The sequence below is a fragment of the Taeniopygia guttata genome, chromosome W, assembly GCF_048771995.1.
Source record: "Taeniopygia guttata chromosome W, bTaeGut7.mat, whole genome shotgun sequence".
In the NCBI taxonomy this organism is placed as follows: Eukaryota; Metazoa; Chordata; class Aves; order Passeriformes; family Estrildidae; genus Taeniopygia; species Taeniopygia guttata.
The window spans coordinates 30,885,201-30,909,264 of NC_133064.1; the positions used below are offsets into that span (position 1 = coordinate 30,885,201).

The following is a 24,064-nucleotide window of genomic DNA, read 5'->3' on the forward strand; positions in this document are numbered from 1 at the left end:
TAAAGAAAAGTTCCCAGACATTTATTTCTGGAATTGTACACCAGGTATTAAAGTACAACAAATAGAAAATAATGCTAAAAAAAAATAAAAATCAGTGTTTATGTACAAATATTAAAACCAATGCAACAATAGCGACTTCCTCTTGAACATCTGATATTAAAATCGTGTCCCGATTGTCACAAAATTTGTTGTTATGCACAAGGTACTTTGAATAACTGGAATCGGTTTTATTAAGAGGACTATAACCATACCTTCTGTATTTTACAATTGATAGCATTTTCCTTCTTCCAATGAAAAATAGGAATAAAAAAATAGTAACCTTGTCGTTATTTTATAAATTACTGTATTTAGTTTCCCCATCTGTAGACAATGTGCTTGTAGTGCTGGGCAAAGTGTCTCTGTTGGTCAGTTTATACATTAGTTTACATTCAAAGTTGAAATACTTACCTAAAGACTTTGGTTGAATTAAGTACTATCACTATGTTCTACTTGATCTGAAGTTTTCATACATTTTTGATCCTCAGTTTTAAAAGTTAAAAACAGGAAACAATTACACAATTCATTGACCTAATAGTACACAATTTACTACTTTGACCATGGCAAGAGGAAAACTAAACCTTTAAAAACCTAACATGAGAAGATGATATATGAGTAACCAAAGTAAAAGTATTGCTATAATCACAGCACCAAGTTACACTTCTAAATGAACCAGCTATCCCCTTCAGATTCCCTGTATATTAAAAGGATACATTTACCAACACTGCAATTTCCCATTATGGATTTTTGGTTTGTTTGTATGAAAAACAAGTATAGCAGATGACAAAGAATTCATCACAGTTTGTTATAAGAATTGTGCTTCACCATCAAAGAACCAAGGCAATATAATTTCTTCATATGGTTGCAATTCAGTTGTTTTCATGCTGACTTTCAAAAGACAATTCTTTTAATAAACAGTAACAAGTTCTCAATTTTAAATGTTTCAACTGAGAGAAAAATAAAGTCCAGCTTCTAAATGAAAAATTCAATAAATAGCTATTTTACATGGATAAAGTTATCGTGGCACAAATTTATGAATGTCACATCAAGCATGCACAAAAATGTTACTATACACACAAGTAGTCAGAAAATATTGAACTATATATCTAAAAAGATATGAAGAATTAAATATTTACAAAATCTTGCAAATTATTGCCTCATTTTAACAAGGAATTAAAAGTAAACAATAACAGCTAGCTAGCCAACAAGCTAAATAAGACCAGCATTTAAAAATCTATTAGACTAGCTGAAATTAATTTTTCTCCCATAATTTTCTGAATTTTGGTCAAAAGTCTTTATTAAATAACTAAAGTGTCCATTCAACTTGCTGACAACCCAAGCCTTAGACAAGTATCTGTCTACATTAAGAGCCCAGCAATGCATAGATTAATTGAATATATTACTGCATCAGCTAATGAGAATGGGCATGTTCATTTAAATGCAACTGTTATAAGCATTCAATCATCTTTGTATAATGATTTTTATACAGACCAGCCACTCACTGTAAACCCATAGACCTGAATGTATAACAATGAAGGATTATGACCAGTATTTTACAAAATTACATAAAATATGTTGATTCATAAAGAAAAAAACCAAGGTACACAGTTCAGCACAAAACACAGCAGCAAGAAGCTGACAACTTTGCTAAAAATGTCAGAATACAACGCAGGGCCAAGGCTATCCATTATTTATTGTGTACTTACTAGGATTCTATATTTCAGATGCATAAGTTAAGAACTGATTACAAAATTATCTTTACTTGTGTCCACTGTGCTAAACTAATTAGTTTTAATATGATAAATGTGCTATTGTATAAATGCTTTAAAGTAATCTTCATTGCAGTGCTGTAAAGAAAACTCCATACACTGCATCCATAACTCAGGATGTCAATGCAATTCACAGTAAGCATAATAAATACCCTCTTCCCTTTCAAATATTAAAGCCACTACTTTCTAATTACTCAGCATAACCTTGAAGCAACTATTACAAATATCAACAATGCAAGCCTAATCACTTTAATAATCAAAACAAGTTTGTGGCAATTAAATTTGTAGTATGAACAATGCAAAGAAAAAGTATAGAGGGAAAGGGGTAATTCTACTGATGTTCTCCCACAAGAATTAGAGCTAACATTTTAAAGAAAACTTAATGAATGGCTAAATTGCACTCAATGGTCAAAATAAAAATGTATTGAGTTTAAATAGTTGTTTTTATGGGAGACATTTTTACTCATCCTTTTCTATTTGACCAAAAGTGCTATTTTTGAGCTAATGACTTGCTAAACAAAAAAATGCAATCCACACCGAAGAAAAACTTTCAAATACATACTTCAAGGTTCTACTACTTCTATATAAACTAGATAGCCCCTCAAAACTGTAACACATTGAACTGCAGTGCTCCAAACAATTTCTCTTCCAAAATGTAGACTGTTTAGTAGCAAATCTTAAGGTGTGCATACTGTAGCTTTATACAGCAGCTGTCTTAGGAAAGTTAAGTTACACAGGTGCATTAATCTTCAAAGTTGTGGACAAAACTCATCTGAATACAATAGCCTAAAATATATCTGTTTTAAGCCAGAAAGTTTAAAGTACACAGATACCTCCGGAAGCATAATTACTTCTGTGTAAGGTAGCCATGGCCTATAATTTTGCAACAGCCTCCAAGTGTAGGTCTTCATAATTTATTCATGTTATGTCCCTTGTGCTAGCTTCCACCAAGATGAAATTGCTGTTTTTTTTAAACTGAAGTGCTCTAGTTTAGTATCACGAGAGAAGGTTCCATTTAAAAAACATCCTTGTATGTTTGTGCAGTTTAAGTTAAAGAAATCCATCCCTGCCCTTATAAGAAAAAAAAAAAAATTAAAATAAAATGCTACATTGAGCAGGGATCAGGAACAGTACCTGTAAACACTGTTATTACACTGCATCCATTATGGCAAAAGTAACTTTGCCTAAAAAGCCATTCCAATCAGTTCAGAACTTCTGTGCTGGTTTTGAAATGTTGGCCTCTCTCTACAGGATTTAAAATAAATTTGAAGCAGAGCCTAAAGCTGCACCACAGAGTTCTCTTAGTTCCAAACTCTGCCAAACATTTCCACATTTATGGACTGAAAAAAGAAATTACTCTTGGTAAATCAAGATATAGTTCTATACATAAAAAGACATCACTGATGTCAAAGTTCAAACTTCCAGTGAAAGACTAAGCAAACCTGATAGTTCCCATCAAGTTTACTACTACTGCATAAAGTACCCACTCTTTGTTTAGTTTTCCACAGTCATTCTGAATGAAGGGCAGTATGTTGGTGAAGAGTATGGGTATTTATAAAACCATTTGTCTCATTTGCAGATAGACTGCTGAAGTCAGCCACTGAAACAGCCATTTTGGCACTGGCAATATGGTGTGTGTGGTTCTCAAAGTCCACACCAAGGTTATTTACAGAGACATCATTCATGAAAGATTCTGGGACAGCAATCCCCATTTTCAGTCTCTTTGCAGGTCTTTCTGTCTCCTCACTGCACATGTTCCCTGGGTTTAACTCTGAGTGATAAAAGCCAGTCTCAAATAAATTAAAACAATCACTTTCACCATTGCTAGGCAAGTTAAGCAATTCTTCTGTTCCAACAGGCACATGATTAACTACTGGTGCTCGGGGTAAGCTGTCCATAGGAGGGAAGGCATCATCCAGGCAGTTCACAGCTGAAGTGTGACAGACTGTAGCTACAGTGTTTGTCAGTGCTGGAAAACAGATGAACATAAAATGAGAATGAAATAGTTGTTTATATAGTTACAACAAAAAGGTTGTGAGTTTTCTTTTTTTTAACTTGATTTACCTGTCAACTCATTGGCAGTGATAGAGTTCAGAATGCTTATCTGTTGATCAGGAACGCTTTCTGTTCGAGTATTTGATGTTAAGGCTGAAGAATGTACTGCTCCACCAAGAGCTTCTGCTTCATCTACCAAACGATCCATGTAGTCCCTTTAAGAATATGGCATTCATAATAGGTTATTTAACAGGAAAACAAGGCCTAAAAATGATGATGGATTTATTCTCAGTTGCCATAGCCACTGCAGCTTTACACTGCAATGATGGGAAGAAGAACTTATCTTTTACATTTACAATTTGCAACAGAAAACATATTCCAAGGACATTTTACTTACGTAACTCCAGGATGATGGTTATATCTCTTCTTTCCAAATCTTGTTTGCTGAGCAAAGTAATCATAACGTTCTGACTTTTTCCACATGTAATAGAAAGCCACACACTCAGCAACTGTTCTGGTTCTTACCTACAAGAAGGCAAGAAGAACTGACAAGATAAATGCAAAGCATTATGTTTTGTCATCTTCCCAGTCCCCATATTCCTGCAATATTGTTCCTTTTACTGTTCTAGTATCTGTAACAAACAAATTAAATCAGAGGATCTGAAAAAGAGATCTACAGTTTTAAATTTCTTTACCGAGAGGGTGGTCAAACACTGGAATGGACTTCCTAGAGAGGTGGTCGATGCCTCATCCTGTCATTGTTTAAGAGGCATTTGGACAATGCCCTTAGAAACATGCTGGAACTTTTGGCAAGCCATGAAGTGGTCAAGCAGTTGGACTAGATGATCGTTGTAGGTCACATCCAACTGAAACTGTATATTCTATTCTAAATAATTACTACATCTGTTCTATTGTATGCATTACTGTTGTTTAGGCTTGTTTTTTTAAACTACACGAAACTGTATCTACATCTGAAGCATTTCAATTCATAACTTACATAGCAATTTTATAACTATGGGACAGACTCTGTTAAGAAGTAAAAAACTGAGCAACTGAATGACCCAAGAAAAGTGAAGCAGAAAAGACATTGGGTACTTGGAAAATTTTGGTCCATAGTGACAGACCAACTCATATGCTTTGTTGCACTTTGGAAAAAAATAATTTAAAATTATTTATTTGTATTGCTAGTGAATTACTGTTTACGGATAAGGTCCATTTAAAAATTGAACCACCCAGATATTTAGCATTGGACAGGTTAAGCCAAGTGTTGAAAAGGATTAACTGACTGTTGTTGAACAGCAACCACAACCCTATAAAGTTTACCTGAAATACAACAAAAGCACCAGTTTCCTAAAGAAGACTTGTTGTGGTTTAACCCCCACCAGCAACTAAGCACCGCAGAGCTGCTTGCTCACTTCCCCCCTCCAGTGGGATTGGGGAGGAAGAACTAGAAGGGCAAAAGTGAGAAAACTCATGGTTTGAGATAAAGACAGTTTACTAATTAAAAAAAAAAAAAAATCTAAAAAAGAGGAAAATAAAAACCAAGAAAAACAAGCAATATATAAAAACCCAACTGTTCACCATCAACCAATTGATGCCCAGACAGTTCTCAAGCCACAGCAGCCCCCACCCACCAACCTTCACCCCCCAGTTTTATTACTGAGCAGGATGCCATATGGTCTGGAACACCCCTGTTATTTGGGGTCAGCTGTCCCAGCTGTGTCCCCTCCCAGCTCCTTGTGCACCCCCAGCCACCTCACTGGCAGGATAGTCTGAGGAGAAAAGGCTGAGACTACATAAGCTCTGCTCAGCAATAACTAAAACATTAGTGTCTTATCAACAGTTTCCAGCACAAGTCCAAAGCATAGCCCATACTAGCTACTATAAAGAAAATTAACTCTATCACAGTCACAGCCAGTACGAATCCTCAAGGTGGTATCAAAACATAGAGGACATGTACAGAAAATTTGGAAACACATACTGGCAACTGTACCAAATGATACATTTACTTAATAAAAAAAAAAGTCCAATTCCTAATCTTCAGGCACAGAGGAGTTAATCAGAAGCAATTCAGATAAAGATTAGAACTCCTTTGTTGGTCAGAAACCAGAATACTGATGGATGACTACACTTTCTGAAAAAACAAAGCCAATTTCTGTAGAATTACACCTTCTGAGTGACAAAAATAATTAAAGACCTATTTCCCCCTCTCACAGACATGGTATGAAAATAATACACCTCTAGGAGAGGCAGACATTTAATCTAAATTTTAACATAAATGTATATATGTAAGCAATATCAACATGAGTTGATTTCAAAGATAATATATTAACTCGTGTTGCAACACCTAGCTTTTCCAATGGCATCAGAGGCAAAATTAGCATGGAAACACCAATCTGGTTTTAATATGCTGGCTCTTATTTCACTCTTTTGCATAGCTTCTGAAAAAGCATTGCTTTTGCAAACATTCAGCATCATATCATCTACCAATTCTTTCATTTAACTGTAAAATACTAACCTTGTTTTTCTGTATGAGATGAAAATCTTTCCCGTAAATCAGAAGTGCGTGTTCAAAGCTTCTGCATTCTTCTTCTGTCCATGCTGTCATCTCTTCTAGACAATTGCAAAAGCATCATGATAAACTTATTTTCACTGACTAATCTTTGTGTTGCTAATGCCTGAACATCCAAACACAGTCTAAAAAAAATGCAACAGTTCAGTTATTTTGACCCATGTTCTTTCCTGTAATGTAAAGATATCCTACCTGAAATCTAGTATTCCTGCTTATAAAGACTCATAAAAGAGTCTGGTTACTGAAGTATTTCACCCCGGAGGGAAAAGGACATTCAAAATACTTCATTTATTATTTCTTAAGAAGTTTGTCATAAAAAAAAATCCCAAGATTTGTTAACATCATTATTTTTCTGAATATTCCTTCTTTAATCAGATACAAACAGTGACTGTTGGAACAAAAGAGTGAAGGAACAACCTCTGACTTTTTAAAGACAAGTGAATTTTAGTTTTACAAATTAAACAAAAAAAAAAAACCCTAAAAAGGAATAAAAGCTTTAAAACAAAGTAGCTCAAACTATTTGAGTAGGTCAGTTTTGTCTCAAGTATTGTTGCTTCCCTATCTTGATTATGGCTTTGTGTCTATATATAATAAAGGAGGGATATTTGAGGCATCTTACATTCATAGTAGTGATCTGTTCAGTTGTCATTTAAAGCCAATGAGGGTGGATGACAAAAACCAACAAATAATCACATTTCAAAGCATTTCTGGAAGCAGACACTGGAACAAAGACCTTGCTGCTTTCAGACGAAGGTGATAATCATTCCACTACAAGTCCATTAATTTTGCACTCCTTACTACAGAATTCTCAAGCTTCAAAGAGGAGATCCACATGTAAAGTCTTACTGTTATGAAATTATCTTGGGAGATGTAGATTTTTAATGCATATTAAGAATAGCAGTGAACTTCAGTGGGTATAGATCACCGCACAATGATTATTCTAAGAGACGGGCATCAACAGTATTATCATCCTCTACCATTTTTAATGAGGATAGAAACTCCATCTGACTTGGGGTCTGGGAGAGGATGAGCACTAGTCCTTAAGACAGAATTTGGGTCTCTAACACACAATCTCTCATAAAAGAGTTTTCTGAAACACTACTCTGATATTCCTTATTGTTCCCTTCACTGTTATCTTACATACTTAAGCTTTCAGAGCACCTAACTCTGAAACATTCAATTTCCCCTTGGATCCAGTTCTGAGTAAGGAATATCTACCAGAATACAAACTTATACCAGGCCTCATAGGCCATTTGTGCTTTATGGAACATGTGTCAAACTACAGGACAAAGAACTCTTTGCTAAATGATACACTGATTTTTATTTAAGGGAATAATAAAGTTAAGGACAAACAAACTTGTTTTCCACTGTAAACTCAAGCAAAACTCTCCACACTCTACCACAGACCTAGAGAATTATACAGTAGAACCAAGTTTGGGGTTGACATAGCACAATGTTAGCACAGTGATGAAGAGTGGGGCTCACTCATTATCAGCTATGTTCTGATTCTCGTATAAATGTCAGTAGCTTATAATTGATCATTATCTCAAAAAGGTACTGTAATGTGGGGGTGAACTGTCTTATGGGAGCAAAATTACAACTCCCCCCTTCTCCTCAGTCTGTATCATTCTTAAAATAGAAAAAAAACGGGAAAAAAAGAAGGAAAGAAAACATGTAAAATTTGATCCTGCAATCTTTATACAAATTGCAAACTTCTCTAGCAGAAATCTCCATCTGGCTAACAGTCAGATTATACATATTCTGAGTTATATACCTAATGGGAATTATTGAAAAACATCTGAAGGACAACAGTCATCGATCACAGCCATCATGGCCAGCATAGCTTCATGAAGGAAAAGTCCTGTTTATCAAACCTGATTTCCTTTTATGACAAGGTTACCCACCTAGCTGATCGAAGGAAGCCAGTTGATGTCATCTTTTTGGATTCAGTAAAGCTTTTGATACTGTTTTTCCCAGGATCCTTCTGGACAAAATGTCCGGCCCACAGCTGGATAAACACGTCATGCAATGGGTGAGCAACTGGCTCATGGGTTGGGCGCAAAGGGTTATAGTGAATGGGGTGACATCAGACTGGCCACCTGCCACTAGTGGGGTTCCACAGGGCTCCATCTTAGGCCCTGTGCTCTTCAACACCTTCATTAATGACTTGGACACAGAACTGGAAAGGATGCTAAGTAAGTTTGCAGATGATACAAAACTGTGAAGAGCTGCTGACTCCCTTGAGGGCAGAGAGGCCTTGCAGAGAGACCTTGACCAATTAGAGGACTGGGCAATCACCAACCGTATCAAGTTCAACAAGGGTAAATCCTGGAATATGCACCTGGGATGGGGCAACCCTGAATGTATGGACAGACTGGGGAATGAGATGCTGGAAAGCAGTGTTGTGGAAAGGGACCAGCAGGTCCTGGCCAATGGCAAGTTGAATATGAGTCAGCAGTGCCCTGGCAGCCAGGAGGACCAACTGTGTCCTGGAGTGCATCAGACACAGCATTGCCAGCCAGTCAAAGGGAGGTGATTGTCCCAATCTGCTCTGCACTGGGGTGGCCTCGCCTCAAGTCCTGGGGGCAGTTTTGGACACCACAATATAAGAAAGATATAAAGCTATTAGTGTCCAAAAGAGGGCAACAAAGATGGTGAAGGGCCTTGAGGGAAGCCGTACGAGGTGCAGCTGAGGTACTTGGCTTGTTCAGCCTGGAGGAGACTGAGGTCAGACCTCATTGCAGTCTACAACTTCTTTGTGAGGGGAAGAGGAGGGGGAGGTACTGATCTCTTTTCTGGTGACCAGTGACAGGACCCAAGGGAATGGTCCAAAGTTGTATCAGGGGAGGTTTGGGCTGGATATTAGGAAAAGGTTCTTCACCCAGAGGGTGGTCGGGCCCTGGAACAGGCTCCCCAGGGAATGCTCATGGCCCCAAGACTGCCAGAATTTAAGGAGCATTTGGCTGGATTTTTGGGGTGTCCTGTGCAGGGCCAGGAGTTGGACTTTGATGATCCTTGTGATTCTCTTCCAATTCAGCATATTCTATGATTCTATGAGTAATCTGTGCTAAAGACATCATGGAAAGGGATGTGCTTATTAATCTGAATCTTACTCATGTGTAAGACATATTTCTTAAAAAGCAGATACTCTCTCTTACCCTGAGATGCCTTTCCATTTGAGCAGTATCTCTCAATTGCTTCTTTAACATTATGGCTACTTTTGAGAAGTTCATATAGTGCCTATAAAATAGAAGTAGTCTTTAGAAAGTGTTAAAGTTTCCAAATATCCTATATAAATTTCTGAAACAAGCCTTTCAGTGAACATACCTAATGTAAAAAGAGGTTATATCTTTATATAGGATGAAAATGTTAAAATAATCAAAAGCAAAACCATCCAAATGTTAAGGCAAGGTTTAATTAAGCAAATGTAAAACATTATATGCAATAATTAGAAAAACTAGATTTGTCAACATCATGCCAATTTGAAACATCATAGACCACACTGCAAACATTCAAATACTCAATTTTAAGCAAGTGTTTAAAATTACAAATAAGATCCTGACCCCTATAACATCTAATTAAAAAAAAATATTGCTGCCTTTATATACAAGGCAGAGAAAGAGAACACATTAATTACAAAGCAATGTGCCACAAATGGAACAGGATATAAAATATACTTGTTCATTGTCACGTGTATGTAGTCCTTCAGGAATTCTGTCAATCATATTTTCATTTCCTGCTCTTAAGGACGTTTCAAAAAGGTATTCTTTAACTTTACTTTCTGAGATCACATCAGGTTTCCAAAGTAAATGGTCTTCATTTTCATAGGCTGTTAAAACAGAATTTATGGCAACTGTGACACTTTTAAGGCTAGAACATAAAAAGCTATTTCACAAAGAACAGGAATAGAGAAGTAATAAAATCAAGCACTGTCATGCCACTTTCAAATTGCAGCTAATTTTTTCCCCAAAAAGCCTTAGTTTAGAGAGACTGCAGTGTGGTATGTTGAAGAGATTCAGGTTCCATGAGGATAAGGGACTGGCTCTTGAGACAGAATCTCTACAGAGGAGCAGGTTGTTGACAGGTAGATGATTCAAGTCAAATTATGCATATGTATTAATCTTAATATAAAAAAAAATTAGCAAAACCACTCTGTTTTATTCAGATGTTTACAACAAATAAGCTATAATTTACAATAAAAAGTGTACTTTAATATTTCAAATACTGCATATAAAATAAAAAAAAAGAGGTGGCAGCTAACTGGTCATTTTCAACTAAAATTTGCTAAAACTTACTTAGCAGAATGGAAATCTAGGTCTAAATGTGGTAATTTCTTTTAGCATTCACTAACAACTGAATGCTGTTATCAACTATTTTACAAGCAATCAGGATGTATAGTCCTCCTTCATAGTATACTGAAACCATGTATGTACCTCTTAAGTAGCTTATTTGAAATATATTGGAAATATTCAAGAGTTGGCCTGAACTCTTGTCTATGCACACATTTAAACTCTTTATTAAACGAAATCCTTTACTCTGATCAATAGATGTGTGTACACATAATGCTTTATGTACTCTCTTGGCAGTATAAATTAGAGTTATTAAATTCAAACACACCCAAGTATAATGGCAGTTCCACTAGAAGAGATTAAGATTCTCAAATCTCTCATATAACTGCAGGAAAGAATATTAAGCTAAGGTGAAGAATAAAATAGCAACTCCTAAAGATCTGTTATGACTTAAGAACGCTGAAAGCTTTCAGACAGACATGTTACAAGTGTAAGATTTATAGAAGAGCAGAACTGCTTTCTAGCACAATTTCAGTACCTGGGACTTCACAGCAGAAATATAAGCCTCTGTTTGCCATCACAAGCTCTTCAGGAAGTACAAAAGAGGCTTTTACAGAATCTTCAACCCTCTCCAAGCATTGCTGAGCTCAGCTTCAATCTCCATTATCAACCAAGACAACCCAACACTTTTTGCTGGAATCTATACCTGATATTCTCAAGAGGAACTCCTCAGGCTCCCCCATCTGGTAGCTACCTCTTTGCTCCTGGCTATGCCAGTGAACAATACTCTCTCTGGTTCTCTCTTGCACCAGCTTGTTCCAGAGAAAGTTGTCAGATTAATGCCTTCTTGATCATCCTCTGGTTATTGGCCCTTCTCTAGTTCTTGACCAAGGAGAAGTCAAGATGTGTAAATAGTAAAAGGACTATTCAGATAAAACCAGTTTTCACTCTTCTGTTTCTCACATCCAGTAAGCATCATGCTCAAATAATAGAAAATAGAAAACTTCCATAGATCTCCTAAGCAACATAAGAGATGTTAATTTGCTAATGTTTCCAGTCAGTGAAGGTTTCTAAAGGTACCAAATAAAAATCTATTAAATAAAGTTATTTCTTCTACTCTGGCACAATTTCAGTTTTTAACCTACATTTATACAGCAATAACATCATACTTAAAACATATTTTTTTAAAGACAAGGTATATTGAGACCTACATCTTCTACTCATGCTATGGAAAATTCAAATAGTTCATTGCTTTGTTTTTCATAACCATTTTGTAACCCACACTGTCGTGCTTGCTAAAAAAGAAGCAAAGAAACATACTGAAGATCTTCAATGCAAACTTACATGTTCATAGCCCAGTTATGATATCCTGATGAAAATATTTACTTCTTGACCCAGTTTGTTGCCTCCTAATAGTGCTAGATACTTCAGAATTAAGACTGTAACCCATTCTCCTATGTCTTCTTGAAAATATCCTCTAAAAGTTGTAGAATCACACTTTTAAGATATAATTATGTGGTTGTATTACTTCAGTTGACTAGAGGTTTTTTTGGTTGGTTGGTTTGGGTTTTTTAACTAAGTCATTTAATTTATCTCATAAATTTAAATAACATTTTTCCATCAGCTGCTATGTATAAATATAGGAACTAAAATAGAATAACTTACCCTTTTCATTATTACTGTATCTGCCAAGGTAAGGTGGAATTTCAGCCTGATACTGTGAACCAACCTTTATTTCCTGAAGATGTAACAAAAATCATAAGGGTATTAATATTCTGTGCATGGAAGCATTACAAAGTTGATTAACATGGGATTTTGCAGATAATTTCAGAATTAAGGTACTATTTTAGATATGTACTATAAATGTTAATGCATTTTTTAATAGCAAAAGTTTTCTTAACTTTTTTTTTAAGATATAGTTATTACCTTTCTCAAATCTTCAGATGAATTACCATTGTCTGCCTCTATGTCTTCACCATCTGATTCCTTATCTCCATCACACGTAGTGTTTGCTTCAGACACAAATAAGTTGGTTTTAGCTAGGAAGAATTTTCAGTTCAAACACAGAACTACAAGATATTCTTTACTTTTGAAAGGAGCCTTGCTTTTATTCTGGAAGACACTCATCACCAGTCTGTTCATCTACATTTCTATCAAACTAGAATGAAGTCAGAAAGCATTGGTGCTTGCATATTGCAGAACTGAAACATTTACCATTATTGCAACTAAGACAATATTTCAACAGCCAAAAGGAAATTTGATAATTTTTCTTCATTGATTTTCTTCAATAAATGCTTACACCTTATAGAAAAGGTATGAGAAAAACAGAAAACTTCCAGGACTATGACTTCACCATGGGTTAATCCCAAAGAAAGTTGAAGGTAAGTCTTTATTACCTACTGAAGCCTTTCAGCTGAAGTTTTAATTGACATTCAAAACATTCCTTTAAACAAGGCTACCTCAGCAGGGACTAAAGATATAGTAGATATACAGAAAACAGAATAAGCAAAAGATAACAAAAGACTGCTTACTCCTCTTAAATATTTTTTTCCTTAGGAAGAAATACAGCAGAGCACTCCAAGTAATTCAAATACAGTACTCCACGGAATAACTCATATTTTAGAATTTGGAACTCTGTGGTTCCGGGTTCTGAAGAAATTCTATTTTTTTTATTTTATCCCCAGCAGAATGGAATCCATAGTTCTGATAAGAGCTATTTCATATTCTCAATTTGCAGTAATAACATGTTCATAAATAGGGTTTCAATTTTAGCTTCATCACAACTAAATAAATCATCAAAGACAATATCCAAGATGATAGACTGAGGCTCCTCTTCTGTAGTCATTACTAGAATCACCAGTCTCTTTTTGCTGTTAGAAAGAGGCAAGAAGCTATCATGAATGCGTGAAAGAGCACAATGCCTGGATAATAATATGCAATTACTTTTTCCAGTGAATCCAAATTTAACAAAATGGCCTGTGTTAAACATGTTTATCTTAAAATTGAATGTTAACTTAAGAGAAATGGACAGGGATGAGAAAAAAAAAATGGAACTGTCAACAGCACAGAAAACTGACATTTCTCTCCCTGACATGGTGGATAGTTGATGTTAAAATGCCCAATCAAAAGTTCTAGTAGAGAAAGAGCAATATTCTGATAGAAAAAACACAATAGTTGAAAGCAAAGATGACTGTTTCTTAATCCCAAGTAAGATGAAGGGGCTAATAATTCTTTCCATTAAGTTGCCACACTTTCAGTGTCATAGTCATTGACAGTTCACAAGCAATGTTTAAGTGCCAGCAAGATTGGGGTTTGCGTAAAAAGTTATAATGCCCTTTTTTAGTTAAGGTTTTTGTATCTCTCTCAAAAATGCCTTACATTACACAATCAGCAGCATGCAAAGGGGCTACAATTGCTGATGATTGAGACAGCACATGCCCTTTATCATCCCCTTTCTCTAGAGGGATGAAGTCCCCCAGAAAAAGCTCAAAATATTTGCCAAATTAAAATTGTTATAAAAATCCTCCACATTGTCTATTGCAGTTCATTTGTTCACTGGTGTACTAAAGTTGGAGCAATGAGGAATATCTTGCCAAGGTTGGATAATTGAACCAATGGTTCTTGGATCTTTCCCATAATAGTTCCATGGGTAGTGAAATTTTGGTGGTCATGGGTTCATAGGCCCCATCCCATATAAAAACACTCTGGCTCATGAACTCCTATGGAAAACCATTGAATATGTGAAGGGAAATAATAACAAAGAAACCAAATTCCAGTTCACATCCATATGCTGAAAGAGGAGTCACTGGCTTAAAAGTACCAGCAAAAAATTTAGTAGAGAAACACTAATTTAAAAGAACAGGTTACATATTCATGCCATTCACCAATGCCCAGAAAATTACCAAGAGTGTTCCTTGACACACATTAACTATTCATTATGAAAAGCTACTGTATTTTTAGAAAAATTGTGCTTGTGCTTTGAGCATCATATTAAATATAGGCCTTTTAGGTAATCAATAATACCAACCAAAGACAATATTCATGTACAACATCCTGCAAAGCACTGTTTCTCAATTCCACTCTGCAACTCTGATATTTTAAACTAGAAAGCTATATAGTTTATAATAAATGCTAAGACTTTATGAGTACTATTATAAAATTAGGTTTCCTACATCTTAATGGCCGAGGAAAGAAGTCAGTAGCCTCATGTGAAGTAACTGATGGTGTCAAGTCATCAGCAGAGGACTGTGTTTCTTCATCATCACCTGACAAGAGATCTTTAGCTATTTCCTCCTGTATCATTAAAATAAAAAAACCCAAAACTTCAGACAGACTATTAAATATAAACTAGCGAGCATTTAGATTCAGCAAATTGTCTCATTTATTAAAATGAATTATTTTACCATAAGCAATTTTAGCAGACTGTTCACTATTAAAAAGTTAATCCACTCCTAATTCTCAAAACAAATATAACCATTCATTTCAGAGTTGAACATGGAGACGTGGAGGTTTATTTCCCCCTTGTCTTCTATTAAAATAAATGCACAAGTAGTAACCCCTGCAAGCATCAAATCTCAGATGTTCATCCTACTGCTTTAAAATAAAAAAGTGAGTGGAAACATGTTAAATTCTGTCATTCTTTACATCACAGATACCCTTTAAATTCTGGGGGGGAATGGGGGGGGGGGGGGGAAATGGGTGAACAAACAAAACCCAAACCAAAAGCCAGGCACTTTTATATATTTTTCCGGAGAAGAATTACCGATAACTGACAAAATATAATAAAGTGGAGGGGCGGGGGGGGACGGGGGGGGAAGAACATACTTCCTCCACTACCAGACATGATTGAACCCCTCTATAGTGATTAGGGAGGTAAAGAACTGTATTGGACAGGAAGCCAAGTACATTTCTGTAGCCTCAACACAATGGTGACTCCTAATGAGAATCAGATGTGCAGAGCCAGCATTATACTATGCTTTCTGTGGAGTTTATAATTTTATCATACTTATGGAAAGTAAAAAAAAAAAAAAAAAAGACATGTACTTACTACCTACAGATTTTATAATACAAACTAGTAGCTGCATGCCTTTTAGGCAACAATCAGATTGATCTCAGAATTCAAAGTTAGCCTGTGAATCATAAAAACTGTAGTTTTGTGTTTCTATATTCAACAATGCAATACATACAGTAATTGCACAGAGAACAATCTCTCTCACTCCCCAAAGATGAGATTTTTATAAATTATATGCATTTGAAAGATACATTCCAAAGCATCCAGTAGTGCACTTTTCAAGTTGTGCACAAAGGTTTCATATATGATATGTATGTTTGAAGCCAGAATTATTATTTCTGGACATTGCATACATTAAAATAAAATACAGAAATTTTCATTAAAAATCCCACTTCTATAAAATAATAATAAAAAAAGGAAATCTATTTAAAGTTCTCTGAATGTTTTAGAAGAACCACTACCTTATTCATTTCTCAATTGTAATAATATAATGCCACTAAAGTTGCCATGCATTTGTGTGATAATTATAATTAAATCCAGATCCTAAATATCTTTGAAAAAGAATTAAAAGTACAATCACAGAATCATTTAGGTTAGAAAAGACCTTTGAGTCCAACCATAAACCTAATGCTGCCAAGTCCTCCACTAGTGCAGTAACTCTTAATTTTATGTTGAAATTGACAAAGATATGTATTTTGTAACATCAAGAGACAGTGAAATATAAGGTCACACCGATTTCTACTTTTAAACCGTAATACAGGGGAAAACAGTTCTGACTTACTTTATCTAGAGTCATATCTGGAAGCTCATCTGCAAGTTCACTTGGAGAGCTATCCACACTGGAACCAGCCATAACTGGAATTGTGGGTTCATAGCCATAAAATGCCAGCAAATCTTCCAAAGGCATGTTTCCTTCCTAATACAAGAAGATTTACAAACATTTCAACATATTGCCAAATACTTGTAAACAGTTCAGGCCTAAAAGGATAAGACATATTTTGAAAAACAAAAGTAAAAAACAAATATGAAACATTTAATTGAAAGCAGGAATCTTGATTAAAGATCTAAAATATTTTCAGGCATGAGACTGAAATAATTCATAACTGTGTCTCTTGGCATATAATGAAGTCCCATTAAACTATTGAAGAAAGCCATTTAGTGGATGAAACTAAAGAGTAAATACTGAAAATTTGCTCCTTATCTGATTCACACTGTAGAACATGATTTGCCTATATTTCTTCAAGACAGAAGATAGACTAGGAACATTAACAATCCCCTTAGAAGAAATGCAGAAAAACCTGAAAACTTTAGTCCTATAGTTACACCTGCAAGTGTGCAAACCACCACAGAAATAAACCAATGTAGCAATCTTTTATCCCTCCTTTCCATCTTCTGCACAATACATTTTATAATTACTGTAGAGAAGGTGTTGTAGTTTAACCCCAAGCAGCAACTAAGTACCACACAGCTACTCACTCACTCCTCCCCAGTGGGATGGAGGTGAGAAATGAAATGGTAAAAGTGAGAAAGAAACTCATGAGTTGAGATAAAGACAGTCTAATAATTAAAAATACTTTTTTTTTTTTTAATGCAAGGAAAATAGGAGAAAAAAGAACCATAACAAGACAGACGTATATAAAACCCAAGAAAGATAAATAATCCAAATGAAAACAATTGCTCACCACCAACCGATGCCCAGCTAGTCCCTGAGCAGTGGCTTCCCACCACCATTCAGCCACTTGGCTTGTTTGATCATGGCATACATTTAACACTCATGGATAACCTGTGCAGTGGTATCAAGTCAAGTCGACCTCTCAATCATGAGCCCATTTGTATGATGCATCCCTTCCTATATATCCTGATGTGCCATGGGCCCATCAAGCTATAAATAGGTCACCCTTCTGTTCCCAGTCCAGATCCACCTGAGCCACTTCAATCCCAGCAGCCTGATCCACATGCTTATTGTTTCAATGTTCTTCAGTGGCCTGATTCTTGAGTACATGAGCATCTATGTGACATACCTTCACAACCAGGTTCTCTGCCCAAGCAGCAATATCTTGCCACAATGCAGCAGCCCAGATGGGTTTATCTCTGCACTGCCAGTTATCCTGCTTCCATCGTTGCAACCACCCCCACAGGGCATTTGCCACCATCCCTGAGTCAGTGTAGAGATAAAGTATTGGCCATTTTTCTTGTTCAGCAATATTTGTAGCCAGCTGGATGGCTTTCACCTCTGCAAACTGACTCGATTCACCTTCTCCTTCAGCAGTTTCCACAACTCGTCATGTAGGACTCCACATGGCAGCTTTCCAACTTTGATGTTTTCCTACAATATGACAGGATCCATCTGTAAACAGGGCATATTGCTTTTCATTTTCTGGTAGTTTATTATATAGTGGGGACTCTTGAGCCTGAGTCATCTCCTTTGGCAACACTGAAGTTTCGACCAGTTCACAATCACTTTCAGAATTCCTGGGTGGTTGGGGTTTCTTATTCAAACCCTTTGTATGATCACTGCAACCCATTTACTCCATGTAGCATCAGTTGCATGATGTGTAGAGGGGACCCTGCCTTTGAACATTCAGCCCAACACAGGAAATCGAGGTGCCAAAAGGAGCTGTGCTTCAGTACCAACTACTTCTGAAGCTGCTTGAACTCCTTCATATACTGCTAATATTTCTTTTGGAGGCTGCCTCTTCTGATTTGTTCTCCTGCTCCCTGTTAGGAGAAGCTTCTTCATCTCTTACTAAACAAGTTGACTTCTGCTTCCATTGTTTCTGCCTCTTTGGAATAGCCAGGGCATCTTTTTCTTTCCCCCCATATATTCTATCACTTCATCAGGATTCCGCACTTGTTCAGGAGAGAAGTTCCAGACCATTGGAGGTGTAAACCTTTCTAGACACCTGTCCATATTCTCCCACATACATGCCTTGCCATGCATAACCACGCTGCCGCAGGGCCTGGGTCATATTCCTAAATAGCTTGTTAACCTCATAAAAAGCTGAAGTAATATTCCTAAGAAATACAAATAGAAGTATTTAGACTACCCAAGGATGTTCAAGATACTGAAGAGTTATTGTAACAAGGGAGAAAACATGACAAAAAGTGATGGTGAAGGTGCCATTCTGTATAACCTCCACAAAAAAAATCTCTCAGAGGAAGAAGTATAATTGTTAATTGTCTCCATGAGATGGTACATGAAGTACGTTAATCTTCAGTACAGAGCCCAAATACCAGATTAAGCTCAAGGCCAGTGTTTTAATAATAAATCTTGCAGACAAAACATCACTAAGCACTACAGAGCATTAGCAAACTGCAAAATCCAACACCAATCTTGAACACACACAGCAAAAAAAGAGAGCATGGCATAGATCAGACAAGCTAATGTCAAGAACAGATAAATCAATATCATGACCAGCAAATGTTAACAGATGTAAATTCTTCCTAATGTTATGGTCAAATCTGTTAACACAAACCATTTGTGCCCTGTTGTGTCTTAACCCTGGATGGCAACTAAACATCACAGAGCTGCTCCCTCCCTCTCTCCTCCATGGGATGGGGGGAAGAGAATTGGATGAGTGAAAAAAAAACTTGTGTGTTAAAATAAAGACAGTTTATATGTTTAAAAAGACATAATAATTTTTTTAAATTGTAAGGAAAAGAAAAAATAAAAAGAGGGGGGAAGTAAAACCAAAAAAAAACAAGTTATCCAAATGAAAACAATTGCTCATCATGAACTGACCAATGCCCAGCCAGTTCCTGAGCAGTGTGAGAAGCAGAAAAGGCCTTGGTTCTGTGTAAGCTTTGTTCTGCAATAACTACAACATCAGTGTGTTATCAACACTGTTTAAGCACAAATCCAAAGCATAGCCCCATACTAAGTAGTAGGAAGAAAATTAACTCTCCCAGACAAGACCAATACAGAAATAGGAGAAAAACAGATACAGAAGCAAAAATCAAGAGAAAGGCTTCGTTTATAACTTCTTTTTTCCAACAGCTTTTGATCAAACTATTTTACTAAATATCATCATACTTGCATCCTAACACATTTAATAAAACAAACTGTGGAAATTTTCTTTAGTTACCCAAGTTATCAAATAATTAGATATATTTTCCAATAATTTATACCTTTAAAAGTTATATTACCTTAAAAAATTTCTTGTTGAACTTATACACTGATTAAGCTACTTGTTTTCTTTAATCAGCTAAGGTCTTAGTCCTGCAAAGATTTTTCACAATGGGTAAATGCAAATTCGTGTCCAGGTCTTTCCAGGATTGAGACATAAAGTACTAAAGTATAAGACAAGTGGCTCTCAGTTCTTTTTCCTTCTTTTATAGAAGCAATAAGATCATTTTGTGGAGTACCAACTCCATTTTAACCACCAGACTTGGCAAGCTGCTTTGCTATTATAATTGCAAGTTCAAAATTAGCAAAAATATAACTGTAAAAGGTAGCAAGGCAAAAGCAAAACAAACAAAAACCCCAGAAGTTAAGAAAATTTGTTTTTAAATGGACTACAAAAGCACAGTCTCCTACTTAATGCTAAAAATTACACTTTCCTGGAAGTCTGTTGATCAAAATCTGCAGTTATGCTGAGTGGTGTAAGTGGGTCACTGAATGGTAATGCAAGCAGCATCAGTTTGTGGCTATTTAGCATTCAGCAGGCGTTTAAAATGGATGATGCACTGACACAGATGAACAAGAGGTAGAAACAGAAAAAGCATGTAATTAAAGAATGTAAAAAGGAATAGGAAAAGCCAAGGAGCACTCTGGTCATTTTGTACATCCAGCAAATGCCAAACTGATGAAACTGAGATATAGAACTACAATTTATGTAGCAAATGAATGTGAAAAATGTGTAAAACAGGACTGCTCTTCCAGACTGGAAAACCAAAATCTGACCAACAGAATGAAACACAGCTAGCTGTCACTTAATGTACAATTTAAACTTACTTCCAACGTATAAAACTTAGAAGTGACTAGTGATATTAGATAATAAGACTTTAAAATCTGCTTCAGTAATTTCTTTTCCAAAGTGAAAAAGTAATTAAATGAAAAATACCAATCTGAACTTAACACTAATAACTTTGAGAAGCTAAGGTCAGCCTTTTTGTGAGGAAGCACTATGTCCTAACCAAACCCGATATTTTTTCTTTAAAAAAAAAACCTCCAAAGGCATTTTGCAGAAAATTGCATTATGCAATACAAATTAAAGAACAGGTTGAGTGTTGTCTTCACTAAAAAGCTACAATATATATGGACATTAAGGAGAGAGCAAGTCACTCTTACCTTTTCTAAATCTTCAATTTCAGAGCTGAAATTTTTCTTTTCTTCCATCATTTCCTCCTCTTCATCAAGAGTTCGTTCATCATCATAATCATGTACCAGCATTTCAGCAGAAGGGTCAAAGTCATGATCCTCAGAGGATAAAGAGCCAACTACAAAAAAATCCTAATTTGAGTAATTTTTTTTCTATACCAACATATGAAATTACAACACAGAAAAAAATAAGGTTGCATGAGTCTTTACATACATAGTTAGAACTCTCAATGGAATAAATGGAACAAATTCTTAACTACCTGACAAATTCAACTATTTTAGCTGGCCTTCCCTTTTTGTATTTTAATAGGTGCAGTTTCCTCTCCTGCAGTATAGAGTACTTGGGAAAAGTATCTAAACTACTGAAACAAACTTTCAGAAAGTACAATAACAAATTAATATTTTACTGAATAAAAGATTGTTTTAAAGATCCTGGAAATCATCATTAAAGTATAACATCCACATGTCACAAGATTTCAGATGCTGCAAGACACTGATTTATAGACTCAGATTCTATTTATATTATTTTTATGGCAACTAACATAGCTTTTCCCTGATTAACAGCTAACTTAGGTTGCAAACCAGTTTCCTAACAACAGCAAAATAAGCAGCAAGACTCACTTCAGATTAGTCTCACAGATGAGATTTTTTAATAAAACTAATTTAATTCTTAGTAATTGATCTAAAAAAGAACAAACGTAGCAGTTTCAAGAAATATAGAGGGAAATATACCAGAAATAACAAAACATTTCTAATGGATCACAGTAATTAACAAGTCATTATGACAGCTCTGTGGTCCAACAGACACTTTTTCATTACCCAAGAGGATACTCATAGGTAATAAAAAAATACTGTTGCTATTTTGAGTGCATCTGTTAGAAAGCACTATATTCAACAAGTTTTTAAGATGCAAATATTTTGTACAGCATTGTCAGTATTCTACAATGAAAATTACTGAAATGCAGGGTTGTTTTGTTTTTCAGTGTTCACTTTCTTAAGACTTTCATGATGGAGAAAAAAACCAGTCTAGGATATTTCTCTTTCACCTCAGGTTTCCCCTTCTAGTTCTTACATACTAGAGCTCAGCCAGTGCCAAGAGCAGGTATACAGAAGCAAATGCATTTCCCCAAATATTTTTCAGGAGTAGCCCTGCTGATGTTAAATAGGCTTCCTTGTGTAAATATTCCAAAGAACCTTAACAGTAGTTAAAACCTTAACAATTACATATAATTATGACTTAAAATGTTTTCTGATATTATCAATAAATCAAAAATTTACACAACCCTGCAGTTAGCAGCAGCAACAGAAGTGATCTCTCTCTCCAGGCTACATGGCTTTACTGAGATGCTGTCTTAAAAATACTACAAAACTCTATTTTCATTTTGGGTTCTGAGCAGCCAATTACTAACTGTGACCAGAGGTAAGTGAAGAACTCTCCAGAGCACACCTTCTCTTTAAAATCAGGCAGGCAGTTAGTTACATGAACATGAAGTATTAGGAGAGCTATGAGGCAACAGAAGGTAATTTCGGGAAGGAGGAGGAAGGATAGAGCAGCGTGCAGGCAGCAGGCTAGGTACTGGGGCAGAAGGCGGGCAAAGACGAACCTGGGCTCGAACTCCCAAAGGAAGCCTGCAGGAAGAGAAAAGAGTGAGGTGAGACACGGGCTCCATCCAACCCAGCAGCAGGTAGGGAGTCTCCATTTCATGCCCCCTCCCATCCCCTCCCCCCCGGACCTGCTCCTTTCCCCCGCCAGCCCCCGCCCTACTCGCCCCTCCATCGTGTTCACCCTCTCCTATCCCTCCTTCTCTCGCTCGTTCCCTACCTATCGCTCTCCTTTTTTCCTCCTCCCCTAGCAAAAGCCCTCTAAGGAGCCTCGCCTGACCCGGCACTCCCACTCCTTCCGACCCAGGCGGAACATGACAGTGGCAGGCAGAGAGAGGCGGACCAGCAGCCTCTTCCTCGCTTCCAGGCCAGGGCTCGCTTCTCCTCCCTCCCGCCGAGCGTTTCTGCACCGTCCGCGCTGCGGTGACGCCGCCACTGGCCCATCCCGCGCCCTCCGTGGCTCGGTGCGGCGACCGCGCGCCTGATCACGGCTTGTCGGCCGCCCGCGGGCGGCGAACTCGGGACCCGCGCTGCGCGGCACCCGCCGTGCGGCCTAGTCGCGCAGGCTCCCAGTGCCCAGGCGTTGCAGATCGCCTCGCTGGCCACCCCGCGTCGCCGAGCCATCCCAGAAGCGCCTTAAGGGGATGGTGAGGCGGGTGAAGAAGGCCCGCCAGCAGCAGGACCCCACAGGGAACCAGACGAATTCCGACACCCCAGCCCACTTTCCCCGCTCACCTCCGCCATATTGGGACGATTGAGCTGAGCAATAGCGTTGCGCCGAGTGTCCGGATGAGGCCGCTAAGCCAATGGCAGCCGCCGAGTTCTAGCCGGAGATAGCCAGGGAGCGAAGAAACGGAGAGATCGGCAGGACTTAACTGGGCGGAGGAGGTAGTGTCGGGACCCCGCCTCCAGCAGCGCCGCGGCCTCCCGCCCTGGCTAGCGAAGGCGCTCTGCCTGCCCGGCCTGGAGAGGGCGCTGGACGCCCGCCGCGGAGCTTAGGCTTGAGGGGCGCGGCCCCAGCTGCTGGCCTCGCCTCGCCTCGCCCCCCGCCCGCCCGATGAAGCCTTGGCCAGCAGAAGCTGCCCGTCATGGGGCGAGGTGAGCGGGAGTCGCTGGGGCCTTAAGGCCGGCTGGAGACGAGGTAACTCGGACGTCCCCTGGTTTGGGCGTCATGCCGCGCCTGTCTGAATCAGCTTGTCTGCGACTGCTGCGACCTGCAGTTCTGTTCCGGGGCCGGGAATACTGTGAGGAAACATTACTCTGCGGCTCATTAATACCTGGGTTTGTGACCTACTCTTCTTTCCGTATTGAGCCCCTTCCTAAGGGCTGGTGTGGAGTAGTTATGCTAACACCTTGCACCCTAAGTGTCTGAAGCAGAAAACAAAATGTCAAAACCTACAAACCTTGCTGTTGTTGATTGCTTGCTGTGGGTTAAACAGAGAACGTGACATTTATTTTGCAGTGGATATT

At 37.5% G+C, this 24,064-nt stretch overlaps 1 protein-coding gene across 4 annotated transcripts; it reads right to left on the minus strand.

Moving 5' to 3' along the window:
- LOC116806869 (mesoderm induction early response protein 3) lies at window positions 1-23,467 on the minus strand. 4 transcript variants are annotated; one of them, XM_032744649.3, is made up of 13 exons: window positions 23,330-23,467; window positions 22,597-22,621; window positions 20,963-21,111; window positions 16,454-16,588; window positions 14,834-14,954; window positions 12,588-12,673; window positions 12,327-12,399; window positions 10,050-10,201; window positions 9,531-9,612; window positions 6,319-6,413; window positions 4,198-4,325; window positions 3,870-4,015; window positions 1-3,774 (listed from the first exon to the last, which is right to left on the minus strand). In XM_032744649.3, the coding sequence occupies exons 1-13, from the start codon at window positions 23,336-23,338 to the stop codon at window positions 3,314-3,316; spliced, it is 1,662 nt and encodes a 553-aa protein (XP_032600540.1). In that variant the 5' UTR covers window positions 23,339-23,467; the 3' UTR covers window positions 1-3,313. The 4 variants fall into 4 exon arrangements, with proteins under 4 accessions (XP_032600540.1, XP_072779116.1, XP_072779115.1 ...); XM_072923015.1 differs by lacking the exon at window positions 23,330-23,467 and adding an exon at window positions 22,875-23,006 and having other exon boundaries at window positions 6,319-6,410; XM_072923014.1 differs by lacking the exon at window positions 23,330-23,467 and adding an exon at window positions 22,875-23,006.
- Window positions 23,468-24,064: the final 597 nt, after the last annotated feature.